The 17,307-nt window shown below is 46.3% G+C and overlaps 1 protein-coding gene, 1 long non-coding RNA gene and 1 other non-coding gene across 4 annotated transcripts in view; 1 reads left to right on the top strand and 2 right to left on the bottom strand.

Moving 5' to 3' along the window:
- The window catches only part of LOC115404927 (telomerase protein component 1-like), a 59,997-nt gene extending 47,612 nt beyond the window's left edge, over nucleotides 1-12,385 (top strand). For both annotated transcript variants that reach the window (XM_030114285.1, XM_030114284.1), the window contains exons 48-56: nucleotides 72-198; nucleotides 4,468-4,598; nucleotides 4,679-4,803; nucleotides 5,637-5,780; nucleotides 6,208-6,307; nucleotides 6,595-7,129; nucleotides 10,623-10,705; nucleotides 11,284-11,388; nucleotides 11,611-12,385. In XM_030114285.1, the coding sequence (XP_029970145.1) occupies nucleotides 72-198; nucleotides 4,468-4,598; nucleotides 4,679-4,803; nucleotides 5,637-5,780; nucleotides 6,208-6,307; nucleotides 6,595-7,129; nucleotides 10,623-10,705; nucleotides 11,284-11,388; nucleotides 11,611-11,730 (1,470 nt within the window). In that variant the 3' untranslated portion in view covers nucleotides 11,731-12,385. The remainder of the gene's footprint in view (nucleotides 1-71; nucleotides 199-4,467; nucleotides 4,599-4,678; nucleotides 4,804-5,636; nucleotides 5,781-6,207; nucleotides 6,308-6,594; nucleotides 7,130-10,622; nucleotides 10,706-11,283; nucleotides 11,389-11,610) is intronic.
- On the bottom strand, nucleotides 126-11,422 carry LOC115404930 (uncharacterized). The gene is made up of 3 exons (XR_003933390.1): nucleotides 11,412-11,422; nucleotides 1,272-1,279; nucleotides 126-209 (listed from the first exon to the last, which is right to left on the bottom strand). It is a non-coding gene; the product is annotated as an uncharacterized LOC115404930 (long non-coding RNA).
- A 1,231-nt stretch (nucleotides 12,386-13,616) lies between the features above and the next one.
- Nucleotides 13,617-13,689, bottom strand: trnav-cac (transfer RNA valine (anticodon CAC)). Its single transcript has one exon. It is a non-coding gene; the product is annotated as a tRNA-Val (tRNA).
- Between the last annotated feature and the right edge of the window lie 3,618 nt (nucleotides 13,690-17,307).

Genomic DNA, 17,307 nt, shown 5'->3' with positions numbered 1-17,307 from the left:
GAGAGGCAAAACAAAGGTTTGGTTTGACTTAATCTTCACATTTGCAGTATTTTGTCTGTGTTTCTGACCAGGTGGAGCACATCGCCACCCTCCATGGTCACAGTGGAGCCGTTCAAGGTTTTGTTCTGAGGGAGGAATTCAACGAAATCATCACAGTGTCTGAAGATCGCTCAGTTCGCATGTGGGCATCGGGTCGAGGTACAGATCAGCTGATCATCCAAACTGTGTTCATGTGACACTTCCCGTGCAGGTTGGGATCTTTTTTAGTGGCTGACAAGTAGATTGAATAGAGATAAGGCAAAAAGGATGAAAAACCAAAGTGAAAATTCAAGATAAGAGTGGAAAAACTACATTTTAAAAGGTACACTAAGTGATTATTTAAACTGAAAGAACAGAGCTCCAAGCATGTGTAGTTATGTTTAATCATGAGCAGGATTAAATGCTTCTCGTCCTGCTCGGGCTGCACAGTTCAACGACTTGGAGTCAGTTCATGACTATTTTCATGCTGACTGGTGAGGAGAACATTACATTCATCCTTCCATCCATTTTCTACCGCTTGTCCGGGGGATACAGTCAGGTCGGCACCAATCCAAGTCGGCCCTGGCCAACTCGGCACCGCCTCTGGGATACAGTCAAGTCGGCATCAAAGCCAAGTCGGCCTCGCGGGGGGGGGGGGGGGGGGGGGGGGGGGGGGGGGGGCTCTCAAGTGGCCGAGTTGGTCGGTGCCAACTTGACTGTAAGCTGCTTACCAACTCGGCCAAAAGCCTCTTTTTTTTTTTTTTTTTTTTTTTTTTTTTTAATCACGATGCGGCTGCGGCGCACTCCGAGCTCCTCCCTGGTGACTGAGCTCCTCCCCCTGTCTCTAAGGGAGCCCAGCCACCCGACGGAGGAAGATCATTTCAGCCGCTTGTATCCGGGATCTTGTCCTTTCAGTCATGACCCAAAGCTCATGACCATAGATGAGGGTGGGAACGTAGATTGACCAGTAAATCCAGAGCTTCGCCTTTCGGCTCAGCTCCTTCTTCACCACAATGGACCGATACAACGACTGCATCACCACAGCCGCAGTCTCTCCACCAACCTGGAAAGGGCAAACTACCTTCTTCTGGTCGAGGACCATGGCCTCAGATTTGGAGGTGCTGGTCCTCATCCCTGTCGCTTCACATATGGCTGTGAACCTCCCCAGTGCATGCTGCAGGTCCAGGTATGATAAATTTAACAGGATAACATTATTGGCAAAAAGCAAAGATGAAATCCTGTGGTCCCTGAACCGGACCCCCTCCGGCCCCTGGCTGCACCTAGAAATTCTGTCCATAAAAATGACGAACAGAACCGGTGACAAAGGGCAGCCCTGCCAGAGTCCAATATGCACCGGGAACAGGCCCGACTTACTGCCGGCAAAGTGGACCAGACTCCTACTCCAGTCATACAGAGACCAAACGGCCCTTAACAAGGGGCCCCGGACTCCATATTCCTGAAGCACCCCCCACAAGACACCACGAGAGACGCGGTCAAACGCCTTTTCCAAGTCCACAAAACACATGTGAACTGGTCAGGCGCACTCCCAAGAACCCTTGAGCACCCTATGTAGGGTCTAGAGCTGGTCCAGTGTTCGGCGACCAGGACGAAAACCGCATTGTTCCTCCTGAATCCGAGGTTTGACTATCGGTCGAATCCTCCTCTCCAGTATCCTGGAGTAGACTTTCCCAGGGAGGCTGAGGAGTGTGATTCCCCTATAGTTGGAGCACATCCTCGTTGGGGGGGAAAGGAGCCTGACCTTTTGAGGGTGGTTGGGAGCAGTGTTTTCTGAAGGAGAAAAGTTTGGCCGGTGGGGGGGGGTGGGGGCGTGTGGTGTCACTGCTAACGCCTAACGCTGCCGGTGTTCGACTGTCGGAGAGTTTTGTTTTTTTTTTCTCCTCTCCGTTGTCCGGGCGCTGCACAATTTAGCGCGGGCGGGGCACCCGGACTGAAAAGGTCTGGCGGAAACCCTGGAGAGGTACCGGCTAGGTATAGTCGAGCTCACCTCAACACAGCCAGGGCTCTGGAACCCAACCTCTCGAGAAGGGCTGGACTCTCCCCTTCACTGGCATTGCCCGTGGTGAGAGGCGGTGGACTGGTGTGGGTTTGCTTATAGGCCCACAGCTCAGCCGCCATGTGTTGGAGTTTTCCCTAGTGAACGAGAGGGTCGCATCTCTGCGCCTTCGGGTCGGGAATAGGTGCCTCACTGTTGTCTCGGCTTACGGGCTGAACAGCGGTGCTGAGTACCCGGCCTTCTTAGAGTCTCTGGGAGGGGTGACTGGGGACTCCATTGTTCTACTGGGGAACTTCAACTTCAACAGGTGCCTGTCGTGGCGGTAACCCCTGAACCCGGTGATGGACACCGGAAGTCAGGGCTGCTGTCAAGGTGAAAAAGGAGTCCTATCGAGCCTTGTTGGCTCATGGGACTCCGGAAGCAGCTGACAGGTACCGGCAGGCCAAGCGAACTGCAGCTCGAGCGGTTGTGGAGGCAAAAACTCGGATCTGGGAGGAGTTCAGGAGGCCATGGAGAAGGACTATTGGTCAGCCTCAAAGAAATTCTGGCAAACCGTCCGGCGCCTCAGGAGGGGAAAGCAGGTCTCTACTAACACTGTTTACAGTGGAGGAGGAGCTGCTGACCTCAACTGGGGATATTGTTGGACGGTGGAAGGAATACTTCGAGTACCTCCTCAATCCCGTCGCCACGTCTTCCGTGGAGGAAGCAGAGGCTGAGGTCTCAGAGGTGGACTGAGGTCTCAGAGGTGGACTCGTCCATCACCCAAGCTGAAGTCACCGAGGTGGTCGGTAAGCTCCTCGGTGGCAAGGCACCGGGGGTGGATGAGATTGGCCCTGAGTACCTTAAAGCTAGGGTTGGCGATTTGAATGAGATACATTTTTTTAAATACTGGTTAAAATGATCTTTATGACCCGATAGGAAGCAATTCATGGCGTGTTCTTAAAGTAGTTTGGAAAATATCCGCTATCTACAGCAGGAGTAAAACGGGGAAAACAGCAACCAATCGTCTTGACGGGACACCTTTTTTTAAACCAATCAAATCCCTTCGCCGTTCGACCTGCCCCCTGCGCGTACATGTCAATGGCGTGCTGGTTCAGTGCGCGCGTAGAAGGACGGAGCGTCGTTGCAGAATGGCGGAGAAGTGCGCCATAACTTGGAGTAGTCCAAATAAAGAAAAACGAAGAAACGAAGCGCTGAGGACAGGTTACGCCAGGAACGCACTGGACGCGGAAGCGCTGCGCGCACCGCGCGCACGTCTCCGCGTCTCCGCTCCCAACGGAGCTCCTCCAATGGGGTGGGAGCTGGGCGGAGCCTTGGGGAGATGCTACATTCGTGCTACATGCTAGTTTTCCAAGATCGCCAACCCCAGCTTTAAGTCTCCGGATGTTCAGGGACTGTCTTGGTTGACACGTCTATGCAACATCGCGTGGCGGTCAGGGACAGTGCCTCTGGATTGGCAGACTGGGGTGGTGGTTCCCCTTTTTTAAAGGGGGACCGGAGGATGTGAGAACATTACAATGGGGGAAAATAGACTTGAAATAAAAGGATGACAGAAATGACACACACACAATAAAATTTTTAAGATGATGAAAAGCAGACAGTTACAGAACTTAAAGGGGCTGTATCATGCTTTTTTAGCTAGTCCAAACCCTAGAAATGGCTCTAACATGGTAATAGTTTATTTTTGGCGCTAAGGAAAAGTAATTTTGTGTGAAATAAAAGATTTTCTGGGGCTAATTCTGAAACCTGGAAGAGAAAACGCTCTGTTTCACTGAAATCCCGCCTCTCCCCCTGTGGACTTTGACTGACAGCGTACTTCAACCAATCAGCGCTTCAAAACAAATACGCTAGCTAGCTTTAGCTCTTTAGCTCTAGCTTCTCTACACGCGAAAACTTCTTTTCCTGTTAGAAACTCACCAAGCGCAGACTCTTCAGACTCCTGCTTTTGCTTGATTGTTGCTTTCAGACGATGGTTAAACTTTATCTCCGTAATCGGAGTGACAAAAAGCAGCAACGCTGATTGCCGAGGGCCTGCGGGAGGGGGGCTCAGGGGAGCCATCTTCACCGTGTGACGTGAACGTGGGAAAACAGAGCGTTTTCACGGGTGCGGGAGGGGCTGCCTCTCTGAGCAGCACAAACATGAGGAAAGCTCAAACACGCAGGCACGAAGGAAAAAAACGCTTTGGGGGTGTTTTTGGTGAGTACATAACTATATAACAAGGTTAAAACATACAAAAAGTGAATTTTGCATGATACAGCCCCTTTAACTTCAGCTTCCATCTAGTTTTTCAATCTGAATAAAAGTCTCACAAGTGTAGATATGCAGATGCACATTGTTCAGTTGCAGCACAGCCAGATGAGCACAGTTTCCTCTTCAGCTGTCTTTTGTCATGTCAGACTCATTTTTAAAACCATATTATCCCCTTTCTGGACAGACTATCCCAAGGACCAGAAGAACTCGGTTGCAGTTATGAGCTACTCTGAAAACGGTGAAATGTTTGTTGCTGGTTATGAGTCCGGTTTGGTGGAGGTGTGGCGTCACCACGCCATTATTACCCACAAACAGGTGAGTATTTCCACGAGAAAGGTTATCGATGTAGACATATGTTTTCATGTTGAAGTGAACCAGATGAATGTTTGTGTCAGGTGTCCGACTCCCCCATCACAGCAGCCTGCTTCATGCCCAAAGACCAGCTAGCTATTAGCAACAAGACATCGCTGCAGGTTGATGTTTGGCAGATGATGTGGAATGAAGAACACAACAAGGCCAGGTAAATATCAGAGTTCTGACATCTCTCTTCTTTGTGGTCAATCTAATCTTACTCTAAAACCTTTCTTTACCTAAAAATCACAGCCTTGATTTATGTTCAGATGTGACCTGAGTCCAGATAGTTCAGTGTACTCTCTGTATTACAGAAGGCTATCTAATTTCACCAAATACTACTGTATTTGCAGTTTCCATAATGTCCATTTTAGCAAGACTGTTGAACCCACATCACTGAATTTTGTTTCCACAAAAGTCCAAAACTAAGTCGCAATGGGGCACAACTTTACGTCGTCCTGGATCCTCAATTATTTTCGCCATTCTTGAAAATGTTTAAACATTGCTCTCATATACTGTCCCTGCAACTACCACCAGAAGTGTAACTCAGAATCCTAAAATGACCCTTCCATTCTTGTTCTTTCTCCTGTGACAGGATATTCCAGGTGTAATCCTTATCCCCTTATCCTACACCCATTTTCACCTCAAAATAATTCAAAAACTGAAAAAAAAAAAAAATGTTCCCCACTGGAGCTTTGTGCTGATATATATATACAACTAATGACGGTGAACCCTGGGACTTCTGTACAAGCATTCAGTCACAAACTAGATGCCTCAACCTGTCTCACATGAAGTCAAAATCAATCTTTTTGTCCTGAAAATAATTACAGTCTTAAATACACATTGCAGGCAGTTGTGTATTGCAGACATAATGCACAACTTTGAGCTTTACTTCAATGCAGAACCAACATGGTGCTGCTTGCTGAAAAAGTTTAATAATTAGATCTTGCGTCCGTGTTAAACTGGGTGAGAGTTTGCTTGTTCTGTGTTTGTTCCTTGCAGCCTGGTGAAGGTGACCTCCTACAAAGCGAAAGAGGAAGTGCAGCACCTCTTCTACTGCTCAGTACTGCTGGGGGTGTCCTCCTGTGGATGGTTATCCGAGGTCTCACTTGACATGAGCGACAGACGGGATCATGTGATCACAGAGTGAGTTTATATTCAAGAAAACCCCAAAGCAGCAGAATGGAAATCATTAAAAGCTCATGCTTTAGTGATATTGTAACCTAATCACAACCTTTTAGCTTCTGAAACAGATTTTTTTTGTGTGAGAATGAAAACATTTTAATTTTGTTTTGAAACACTGGCCATGGATTGTCAAATTACTTTATATAACCAGTTCAATGGGATACAGCAGTGACATGATGAGGTTTAAAAGGGGAATTATGCATTCCAGAGAGCTTGAGTTTTTGAAGTGGAAATTCAGAGTAAACCATTTTTAGAATTGTTGAATGCAGCAAACATTTACAACAGCACACGTTGTTAATTAAATGTCTTTGTATATGTGTAATAATGGTACATTCAAGAATTTGCATCGTTCAGGAAAACACCTCTGTGTGTGTTTTTTCATTTTAAGCTGGCGCTTCACTTTTCGTATCCATGCTGTAATCCGTAAAGACAGCAATAGTGCGTGGCTGCTCGGTGAAGAAGACGGAAATGTTACCATCGGCTTCTTGGTGAGTTTTACTTTGACTGTAACACCTTAATGTTGTTGGTCAACCTCAACTAAATAGTTCAATAATCTCCACTGTCTCGGGGGAATGTATTCCTGTTTTACAAGTTTCCCAATAAGACACATCAGCTTCAATTAGACTTGCAATCACAGGCTCCTTCATATAGTTGAAGCTTCACACACTGAAAAATTCTGCTTTGTTCTACTTTTCTTTAGGAGCATCTTTTCTGAATCTCCAAATCAAAACTAACGGCTGTTTTTAGAGAAACATGACTTTGTCCTCTCTTGCAGTTCAACATGGGCTCCAAAGGAAGACACAGTTCAGGATTCAGCTCAATCACTCTGAAGGAGGCTGATAGGTGTGTGAAGGAGGATGAGGAAGAGGAGGAGCAGGAAGGTGATGAGGAGGAAGAGAAGACTGATGAGAAGGAGGAGGAGGAAGAAAAGTTGGAGGAAGAGAAGGTAAAGAAAGCAGAGGAAGATCAGAAAGATGAAAACATGGAGGATGAGGAGGAGAAGCTCTCACAACTGCAAGAAAATGAGAAGAATGAAAAGGTGGAGAGTCAGGAAGAGAAGGAGGAGGAGGAGCTGGAGCATCAGGAGGAAGATGAGAAGAAGCAGAACATGACAGGACATCAGGAACAGAAGAAGAATGAGGAGAAGCAGAGCCAAAAGAATGATGATGAGCAGAACCAGGAGGAGAATGAGGAGGAGCAGGAGAACCAGGAGAAGTGGAACGAAGAGGATGAGGAGGAAGAAGATGAGGAGGAGCAGAAGGAGCTGAAGAAGGGGGGGAGCCTCATAACTGCTCTAACAAAGGACAGAGGTATTTACTATTTACTTCAATTTAATTTCTCAACTATTTGTTCTCAAGAAACAAAAAACTTCGGGGGAAAAAATCCATTCAGTTCCACGTAAGACTGAAAAAAGGATCTTTGGAAATTCTATTTCATTCCTACTGACTGCCAGAAGTCGGTGCTGAAAGCGTGAAATGTTCTCTTTGCGCATGTACAGTTGTTGTATTCATACCAGCCTGTGACCCCTGGGTGACCCCTGAAAGGTAATACGTTCTGGTGTCACCACAGGTTCGGTTCCTCTTTTCTTCTTGAGTGTCGCCGGCGACAGTAAACTACAGTTTTGAAGATAATGGGTCTTGCCGATATGGCATCATACTTCATTGCTGGTAGCCTTACGACTGTGTTGGTCGGAGCAGCGAAGTTTGCCCTCCAAGGCTGCGATGGCAGACACACCTTCTTGCCTTCTTCCAGTGCAGGCAGTCCCAGTACCCCTCTGCATTTGCTGTCCCTCCCCCAGAGGACTTCTTCAGGAAGCTGCATTCTTACTGGAGGGATAGCACGGTTCCTTCAGAGTTTTAGTCGACAGCCGAGCACTGGTGGCCATGCATGGTGCAGCTGAAGCCGGCCTGGAATGCATGCCCAAGGTTGAGCCATAGGCCACAGCATCCCTCATTGTGTCTCCAAAGGGGACTCTTCCATCAGCTGTGAAGTCGGGGGCGACAGTCGCTCAGTTGGTAGAGCAGGTCATCTCATAACCGGAAGGTTGGCGGTTCGATCCCGGCTCCCGCAGGCGTAAAACTGTCGTTGTGTCCTTGGGCAAGACACTTCACCCACCTTGCCTAGTATGAAAGTTGTGAGAGTGAATGGTTGGTGGTGGTCGGAGGGGCCGATGGTGCAGTCTGGCAGCCTCGCTTCCGTCAGTCTGCCCCAGGGCAGCTGTGGCTACAGTAGTAGCTTACCACCACCCAGTATGGAGAGAATGAATAATGCAATGTAAAGCGTCTTTGAGTGTCCTGAAAAGCGCTATATAAAACCAATGCATTATCATTAAGTCCCCTCGACTCCAGGGTCGGATAACTGACGACCTCCTACAGGAGCCTGTAACACCGGTGCAGAAATCTGGGCATTTTGGGAACTCCTTGGCTCACTTCATGTTTCCCCTCTCTGCTTCCCTGCAAGAGGACAGCGTCAACTCCTCTGCCATGACCTTTAGCGGCACGGCTCTACAGGCTCTGGTATCAAAACAGCTCAGGCGGATGATGTCTTTGCTGGTCCAAGCACGGCACCACGTGTGTCTTCTGCAGTCCTCCTTGAAGGAGGCATCTGACAGAGCTCTCCGGAGTGTGGCGGCCGAAGGTGCTGTCGGGTTTAAATTTTAACCAACCTATAAGGCTCGCTCGATTTGACCCTCCATCGAGCAGTCCTGGAGGCAGGGCAGAACTTTTCTTTTGATCTTGTGCCCAGTCAGAGCTCTGAAATGTAACACTGATGCTACCACAGGCATGTATATGTCCAAACAGCTTTCTGTCTGCAATAGAGGCCCTAATGGAGGCTGTGCTCTCTCCAAGCAGCACTTATCCCACTGGGTTGTGGACACTATTCGCCCGTCTCACCAGGCGATGAGCCGCCTCTGCTACCAGGTGTGCCTCTCCACCAAGGTGGTGTCCACATCCAGACCCACCTTGAGGGGAGTACCCCTGGATGAAATATATGCCAGTGCCTCCTGGACGACGCCTGGCACCTTTCCAGGTTTAGAAGAAGGGTGACAGGGTAAATGTCTCACTCCACCCCAGTGGGCGTGGTCCTTGGCTCTGCAGAGGCTTCTCAGTGAGGTCGGTTTTTCTGGAATTCCTCATGACTGCGCTGGGATAAGTCATTCCGTGATTTCAGCACCGCCTTCTGGCGGTCAGTAGGAATGAAATAGCAAAATCCTCATGATCATGCAAGAAGGTTCTGTAAGGACTAGGGGTGTAACGATACACAAAAATCTCGGTTCGATACGTACCTCGGTTCTGAGGTCACGGTTCGGTTCGGTTTTGATACAGTAGGGAACAAAATGCAAAACCTAAATGTTCTTGTTGTTGTCCATGCTTCCCATGTCCGCGTGTCTGTGTCTGCTTTGCGGCACATCACCGATGCCAACGCTCTTCTCTCCTGCTACATTTGGGCTCAGCTGTGTACGTTCCATGCAGGCGCACTGATCCACACATCCTCCAGAAGCTTTTCCGGCTCTCTAGACTGTTTATCTGCTCCTTTATTTCAGATTATTTATAGGAAATGAGGCACATACATTGTCAGTACGTTATCATTTAGTATCACAGTTTATTTAGCCTTTGTTTTCTGTTTCTGAATCTCGGGGCGGCGTCCGAGCGATTAGATACTTTTCAATCAGGGTGCGAATTATGGGGGGGCCAGGGGGGTCTCAGCCCCCCTTGATGAGACATGAGCCCCCCTGAAAACATGATTTGTGAAATTTTGGGGGGGGCCCTAAATATTGGAAAAATGCTGTTTCCCCCATGTATTTCCTTTAATTTATTATTCTTGATTTTGTATGATCATAATCATGGATTATATGCAGAATTAGGCCAATTTTAATGGATGATTTGAGCATCACGATTTCACTTTAATAAAGATGCCGACCTGCATGCAGTACTTGTCCTCACCATTGAAGCGTGGGGGCGCTATGCCTTAAGCGTCACTTAAAGCAGACATATTCCCTCCGAGGCACGCGCATCCCCCCCAATAAGTGAGCCCCCCGACAGCCGCGGTATACTGCTTCTCTTCTGTGACAGACCTTCTCCTCCTCCTGACAGAGTCTGCTCTCTCCGTCCTCCAGCTTTTCTCTGAGTTTCTTCAGACAGAGTTGCAGCCTGTTCGCTTCACAGACTCACTTTTCAAAGTTAGCGTCTGTCATGGTTTGTTTGCTGTGGCGCTCTGGCGCATGTGTGTACCGGCGCGACGTGCGCATACGCGCAACGCGGTCACAAAATCTGTCCTGCGCGCGGACGTCCGTGGACAGAAATTCATGACATTACCAGGACCAATGCGCCACGCGGACATGTGAGGCATGGACGAAGCTGCTAGCAGTAGCAATCATGGCTGCAGGTGTAGCTGCACATGCTAGCGGCAGAACGTAAACACACGCACCATCCGGCCCGTGAGCCGGGGGAAAAAAAAAAAAAAAACTTTGGCCCGTGAACTCACCCGTGCACAGTCCTGTACCGAACCGAACCGAAACGGTTCAATACAAATACATGTATTGCTACACCCCTAGTAAGGACTGAACCTGTGGTGACACCAGAAATTAAGATCTCTCCAGGGTCACTCAGGGGTCACAGGTGATGCTGTTGGTGTGCACACTAGAACTGTGCATGCACGAAGGGAACGCCTTCTTGCGGTCATCAGGGATTCATTGAATTCTAGTTACATTTGTAACTTTTGTTCATTCGATTTATCAACAAATAATTTGTTCGTCACTTAAATACATGATGCTTAGTATGTTTTTTCTTCTTTTTCTGTCAGAATTTGTGGTGTGCGGTGACATGGAGGGCAACATGTGGTTTAATCTGCCTCCTGAGCTTTTCTCGTGGAGCAACAAAAAACTGGTAAGAGAAGAGTGATTCAGCTTCAAAGCTCAACAGATGTTATCTGTTGCTTGTTCACAGAAATCATTTTCAAATCAAGACAAGGTTTTCATTGTTTTATCTTTTCTAGAATGTGTTCAGTGCATCTTAAATTTTTATTGGATAACATCGGGTAGTTTCTACGCTGATTCTTATAATGTCCACAAACATCTTCTTGTGATGATTCCTTTTCATCAGATAAAGTTAAACAGACATTAATGGGCTTCTCTATTTCAAACATGCCCTAACCTAAAAGCACTGTGAGTACAGTATTTCATCTGACTGTGCTGCAACAAGTTCTGTGAGTAACTATGTAAAATCGTCAGTGGTCATTTCAATGTGGAATCGTACTGCAGAGGCAATTTGCATATGTAGCAAGAATGCCTCAAACTCCAAAATTTAGATTTGCACTGACAGATCCTGACATGTGACAGCCCAGTAGGTTTTATTTTTGTTCAGATTACTTCCATAAATTCAGATCTTCCAGCAAAACCTCACAGAGAAGAAATGGTTATACAGTAAATGATGTTTATTGATGGGGATGTTTCTTCAATTGTCAGGTTCACAGTGACAGGATCACTCAGCTGAGACTGACTGACACCACCATCATCTCAGCTTCCCTCGACCGCACAGTGAAGCTGTGGGACCGCAGCTCCAAGAAACAGGTACTTCATCACGGTCGTGCAACAAGAGAGCTGTTATTGTCCAGAGGTGCAACATGCAGTGAAATGTGTGCAATTGCAGATTAAGGAAGTGAAGTAAATGAACAGGAATTCAGTTACCTCTGAATCAACAAATCAAATCAAATTAAACTATTTTCTACTCAAGTTTCATAAAGGTAAATACCCCAAAAATAACATTACCCTGTGTGTGAATTCTTCCTTTAGGTGGGCATGTTTGTGTGTAAAGGACCGGTTCTGGTTTTGGAAGTAAATCCAGCAAAACCCACTGAGCTGGTCTGTGGTGATGGATACGGCCTGGTCTACATTCTCTCCTGGAAAGAGTGATCCTCTGTACTTTACACACCAATCAATCAATCAATCAATCAGTCAATCAATGACAAATGCTTAAATGCAGCTGAATCTGGGGTTTTTCTTCAAAAATACAGCCTGTTTTTCTTTTCATTGAGCGGGAAATGCATTGTTGGAGCTACTTTTTTGCCGCTCCTGGTTTGCGGTGTTGTTGTTCATATGAATGCCCCTGCTCACTCCCTCCATCATGTGGCCGCTGCATATCATGGTGCCTTGAGATTCTTAACTGGTTTTGAACGCCTCGCACCTCACTGTACACTGCACTCCTCATTAAACTGGCCTTCACTGTCCATGTGGAGAACCACTCACTGGTTCATTTTTATTTATCTGTCCACATACATGGCATGAAACAGTCCCATCACAGCCTCCGGTCCCTGGACGACATCATTCTCAACCCGTCAGTCCGTACCAAACCGGACTAAAAGGCACTGTTGAAAATGAGAACCTGGTTCTCTGGGATTCACCTGTAGAACATTCCATGTTAAAGCTAGAATGTGGCACTCAGAGAGTGCAGACCTCCGCCACAGCTCAAATCAGTCACCAACAACAATAAGAACACCAGATATACAAAAAAACATTTTATTTCTCCCCAACACAAACAATGTCTGGGAGAAAGATGTTTGTTGCATGTTCATATCTCAATGTGTTTCCTCACAGTAACTGACACTCTGGAATCCCCCTGTTTTTGTCTGTTCTGGATCCTGGTATCCGGAACACTTCCTGATCTGGACCAGCAGCTGATATCTCTTAGAGTCATTGAAGAACTTAGACTGTAATTTTTTTGCTAGGCTCCCTTGTCATTTATTGTTGAGTTATGCCCAACCATGTCAAAGACTGTCCTATCTCTCAATGACAAAGAATCCTTCAAAAAAATTCCTGGATCCAGACAGTGATCCGGATCATCACCAAAATTTAATGGATTGTAAGTTAGCCCAAGACCCACCTTTCCACAAAGTTTCATTGCAATCCGTCCATTACTTTTTCCATAATGGTGCTAACAGACCAACCAACCAATCAACAAACCTACAAACTGACGTGACTATATAACCTCTTTGGCGGAGGTAATAATGACATGGAATGTTGCACTGACCTTGTATCAGAGGTGATGACTCTTAAATGCTGCCTGTAGTGAGAGGAAGAGCACTGAAATGCTGCACTAAACATGTAGTAGAGGCAGAAGCACCAAATTTATGAACTAACCAAAGAATATTTGTCATATTTTCTTTCTTACTGCTTTTGACAGTGACGACTGTGCAATAAATGTTGCTGTGGTATTTTCGGGGATTATTATTCTGCTTTATGTTTACATTCAGAATCATGAGGTACTTGCCAGTGTATAAACCAAGTCTAAAGTTGTATGAGTTGAGTTAATTTATGCTGGTGAGAATTGTGACAAAATGAAGTAATCAGCAGCTATAATCTTTTGTTTTTCAAATCGTTGAATAAAATCACTAAAGCATTTGTTGTCCTCTTTGTATTTTTGATGAACTGGAATTATTCCATATTGTAGCCACCCAGGGGTTCGCCATTTGTGTTTTGGTTGCTGCATTGCATGCTGGGAGTTCAGGGGTGGCATGAAGTTCATCGAGTTGCGAGTGAAAGGGGTTTGTGCTGCTATAACTCATGGCTCATCTTTGGTAGATGTCTTCTGGCTCTACAGCATGAACAGCAGACATCATCAATTCCAGTCCATCATATCAAGCGCGACATTCCATTGTGAAATTCACACTGCGCCTCAATGTCCGCAAGGGCTGGCCATTAGGAAGCAGGAGTGTCTCAGCTGACAGCCTCCTTCAAAGCCCCACAGATTAGAGTCAAAGGCCATCAACCGAAAACGCAGGTGGCGTTTAGGCACACCTGGATGTTTCCGCCCTGTTTCGACCAGGGGACCTTTCATGTGTGAGATGAACATGATGACCACTACACTACGGAAACACCTGTGGAAAAAGCACACGACAGCGTGGACACGTTTGACTTGAAGTAGTAAGCCATGGTCGTGGATATGACCTTGGACACCACATGGATTGGAAGACATTGAGGACATCTGGAGCACACAACGTCTGTGGTTGACCATGTTGACAAAGTTGGATGGCTGGGACACTTCCAACTGAAAGCAGGTCGAAAAAGTCCTGTTTGAGTGAAATCTCCACCATTGAGTAAGTCTCGGAACCAAGGCAGTCCACTCTAATCTTGATCCTGATATTCTAGCCAACTACAGACCGATATCAAATCTGCCTTTTATTTCAAAAGTCCTGGAAAAAGTCGTGGTTAAACAGCTTTGCCGCCACCTACAGGACAACAGTTTATTTGAGAAATTTCAGTCAGGATATAGAGCTTATCACAGCACTGAGACTGTGTTAGTTAAAGTCACTAATGACTTGCTATTGGCGGCTGACGCAGGTCTCGCCTCAATCCTGGTTCTCTTAGACCTCAGTGCAGCTTTTGATACAATTGACCACAATATTCTCCTGCAGAGGTTAGAATGTGAGGTTGGCACCAGAGGAAAAGCCCTCTGCTGGTTCAAATCCTATTTATCTAATAGGTACCAATTTGTTCACGTTAACCAACAGTCCTCACCGTGCTCCCAGGTCAGTTATGGGGTTCCTCAAGGGTCCGTGCTCGGGCCAATTTTATTTCTGCTGTATATGCTTCCTTTAGGGAACATAATTAGAAGTCACGATATCAATTTTCATTGTTATGCAGATGACACACAACTGTATTTATCTATGAAACCTGATCAAACTAATCAAATAGACAGACTCAGTGACTGTATCAGAGAAATTAAATCCTGGATGACTACGAACTATCTCCGTCTTAATCCTGGCAAAACAGAGGTCATTATACTAGGCCCCCATAAACTGAGAGAGTGTCTGTCTGAACAGATTATCACCTTAGATAACGTCAGTGTATCCTCCTCCTCTACTGTCAGGAACCTCGGGGTCTTATTTGATCAGGATATCTCCTTTAAAGCACACATCAACCTGGCTTGTAAAACAGCATATTCCACTTGCGCAACACAGCTAAAATAAGAAACATTCTACCTAGAAGCGATGCAGAAAAACTCATCCATGCATTTGTTTCTACTAGACTGGACTACTGCAACTCCCTTCTTGCAGCCTGCCCAAAAAGTGCATTAAAAAACTTTCAGTTGGTTCAAAATGCGGCCGCCAGATTATTAACCGGAACTAGAAGACGTGAACACATTACTCCCGTTCTAAAATCTCTTCACTGGCTTCCTGTCGAGTTTAGAGTTAGATTTAAAATCCTTCTCCTCACTTACAAAATCCTAAATGGGATGGCTCCGACCTATCTCCAAGATGCTTTAACGCCTTATCAACCAATCAGTGCACTTCGCTCTCAAAATGCAGGGTTACTGGTGACTCCTAGAGTCTCTGAATGGACACTAGGTGGAAGAGCCTTTAGCTATCAGGCACCGTTTTTATGGAACCAGCTTCCAAGTGGTGTCAAAGAGGCAGACACAGTCTCCACATTTAAGGTTTGGCTCAAGATGTTTCTCTTCGATGCAGCCTATGATCAGGTCAGCTAGGGATTCTAAACTAAACTAAACTAAATTAAACTAAACTAAACTATCTAAACTATACTAACTAAATACTAGTTTAAATACTAAACTATCCACAAAGCTGCCCTAGGAGCTAGAATGCTGTGGGAAGTACGGTGCACTGAGCCCTATCCTCTAATGTCTGAATGTTATTCCCTTTAGTCCGTTCATTGCTTTTCACCTGCTGTCCCCCCCTTCGAGGGGGAGTCGTCTCCAGTTTCAGTTGCTGACTCCACTATCACGAGGGCCTACGAACAAGCTCCATCCAGACCAGGAGGACACTCCTGTCTGTGCTGCCCGCAGACTGGCTTCGGTTCTACTTCTGGGATCCGTAGTTCTTGTGCTGGATCGTCCAACGGACTGTCCTCAACATAGTCCTGCTTTACTTCTTATTGTCTCATGCTGGCTGTTGCCAAAGCTGTCCGTCCCTGGGAGAGGGATCCCTCCATACTGTGGTTCTCCCCAAGATTTCTTCTTTTCCCAATGGGTTTTTGGAGTTTTTCTTGCCGGATGTGAGGGTCTAAGGCGGTGGTTGCTTCGTTTTGTCTCGTTACTGTGAATTTGACATATTAACTTTATGCTTATTCACTGTTTTTATTTTTACCAACCAATGTAACATCTTGAAGCCCTCTGAGGCAACTGTTGTTGTGATACTGGGCTATAACAAAAATAAATTGATTGAGTGATTGATTGACTCTTTTCTTCCCTCCCCAACATTCACTCATCCATCCATTGACAACAGCTGAGCTTGGCCACTTTCGCTGAACTGGGGCAGTGGTTGAAACTCTGTCATACTTTACATCACCAAAGCAACAGCTGTCATTCAAGCAAAAGTTTACCTGGGAGGAGAAGCGCTACAAACTGTAGAACACTTTAAGTACCTTGGAGTTGTATTAGATTCAAAAATGACTCCCGCAGGCGTAAAACTGTCGTTGTGTCCTTGGGCAAGACACTTCACCCACCTTGCCTAAGTATGAAAGTTGTGAGAGTGAATGGTTGGTGGTGGTCGGAGGGGCCGATGGCGCAGATTGGCAGCCTCGCTTCCGTCAGTCTGCCCCAGGGCAGCTGTGGCTACAACAGTAGCTTACCACCACCCAGTATGGAGAGAATGGGTTAATGTGATATTGCAGTGTGAAGCGCTTTGGGCTCTGTCATGCAGGGTAGAAAGCGCTATACAAGTGTAGTCCATTTACCATTTACCATTTTCAAAAACATGCTCACAAAGTAGTAAAAATTTTAAATTATAATATACGCAATTTTAAACATATTAGAGCACATATTGAGTACTGTATCACCAGCTGGTCTTATGCTGCTCAGTCTGTCATTAGACCAGTTGAATCTTGCTACAAGTGGGCATTGAAAATTTTAGACAAAAAACCCTTTTCCTATCATCACTGCCAAATCCTCCAAAAACATAACCTTCTAAACTTCACAAATTTCAAATTATTCAAATCATCCTGCCTGGTTTACAAAGTATTAAACAGATTGGCCCCTCCACCAATGAGCGAATTCATCCACCAGAATTCAGTCTGTGCCTCGACTCGAGTGACTCGAGCCTCAGCCAGAGGAGACTGTAAAACCTCTGTTCAGAAGAACTAAATAAATAAAAATAAATAAAGCACACAGCCGTGAAGTGGCCGTTTCACAGGTGAGAAGCATAGTGACCTCCCAATCTCATCAGCTGGAAGTATCACTGGTGTCCAACTTTGTCAACTTGGTCAACCCAACAACTGCTTATTGCACGTATTATTCTTGCTCTCAAAGGTGCTCGTGGTGGAGCAGAGTGGCGCAGTGGGAGCGTGCCGGGCCCATAACCCAGAGGCCGATGGATCGAAACCGTCCTCTGCTACTGGGGACTCTCTTGGCACACACCACTGCTTGCTCACAGGCTTCTTGGTTCCTGTTCCAAAAAATAGATCAGTCCTTGTTTGTTCTTGCAGCCTTGGCCAGTTGCCACTTGCAGGCTGGATGAACATTGAGGCTTGGGTCCTGCA

This window comes from Salarias fasciatus, chromosome 18, assembly GCF_902148845.1.
Source record: "Salarias fasciatus chromosome 18, fSalaFa1.1, whole genome shotgun sequence".
Lineage (NCBI taxonomy): Eukaryota > Metazoa > Chordata > Actinopteri > Blenniiformes > Blenniidae > Salarias > Salarias fasciatus.
The sequence above is the reverse complement of the archived record's forward strand: the minus strand, read 5'-3'. Positions and strand labels throughout refer to the sequence as shown.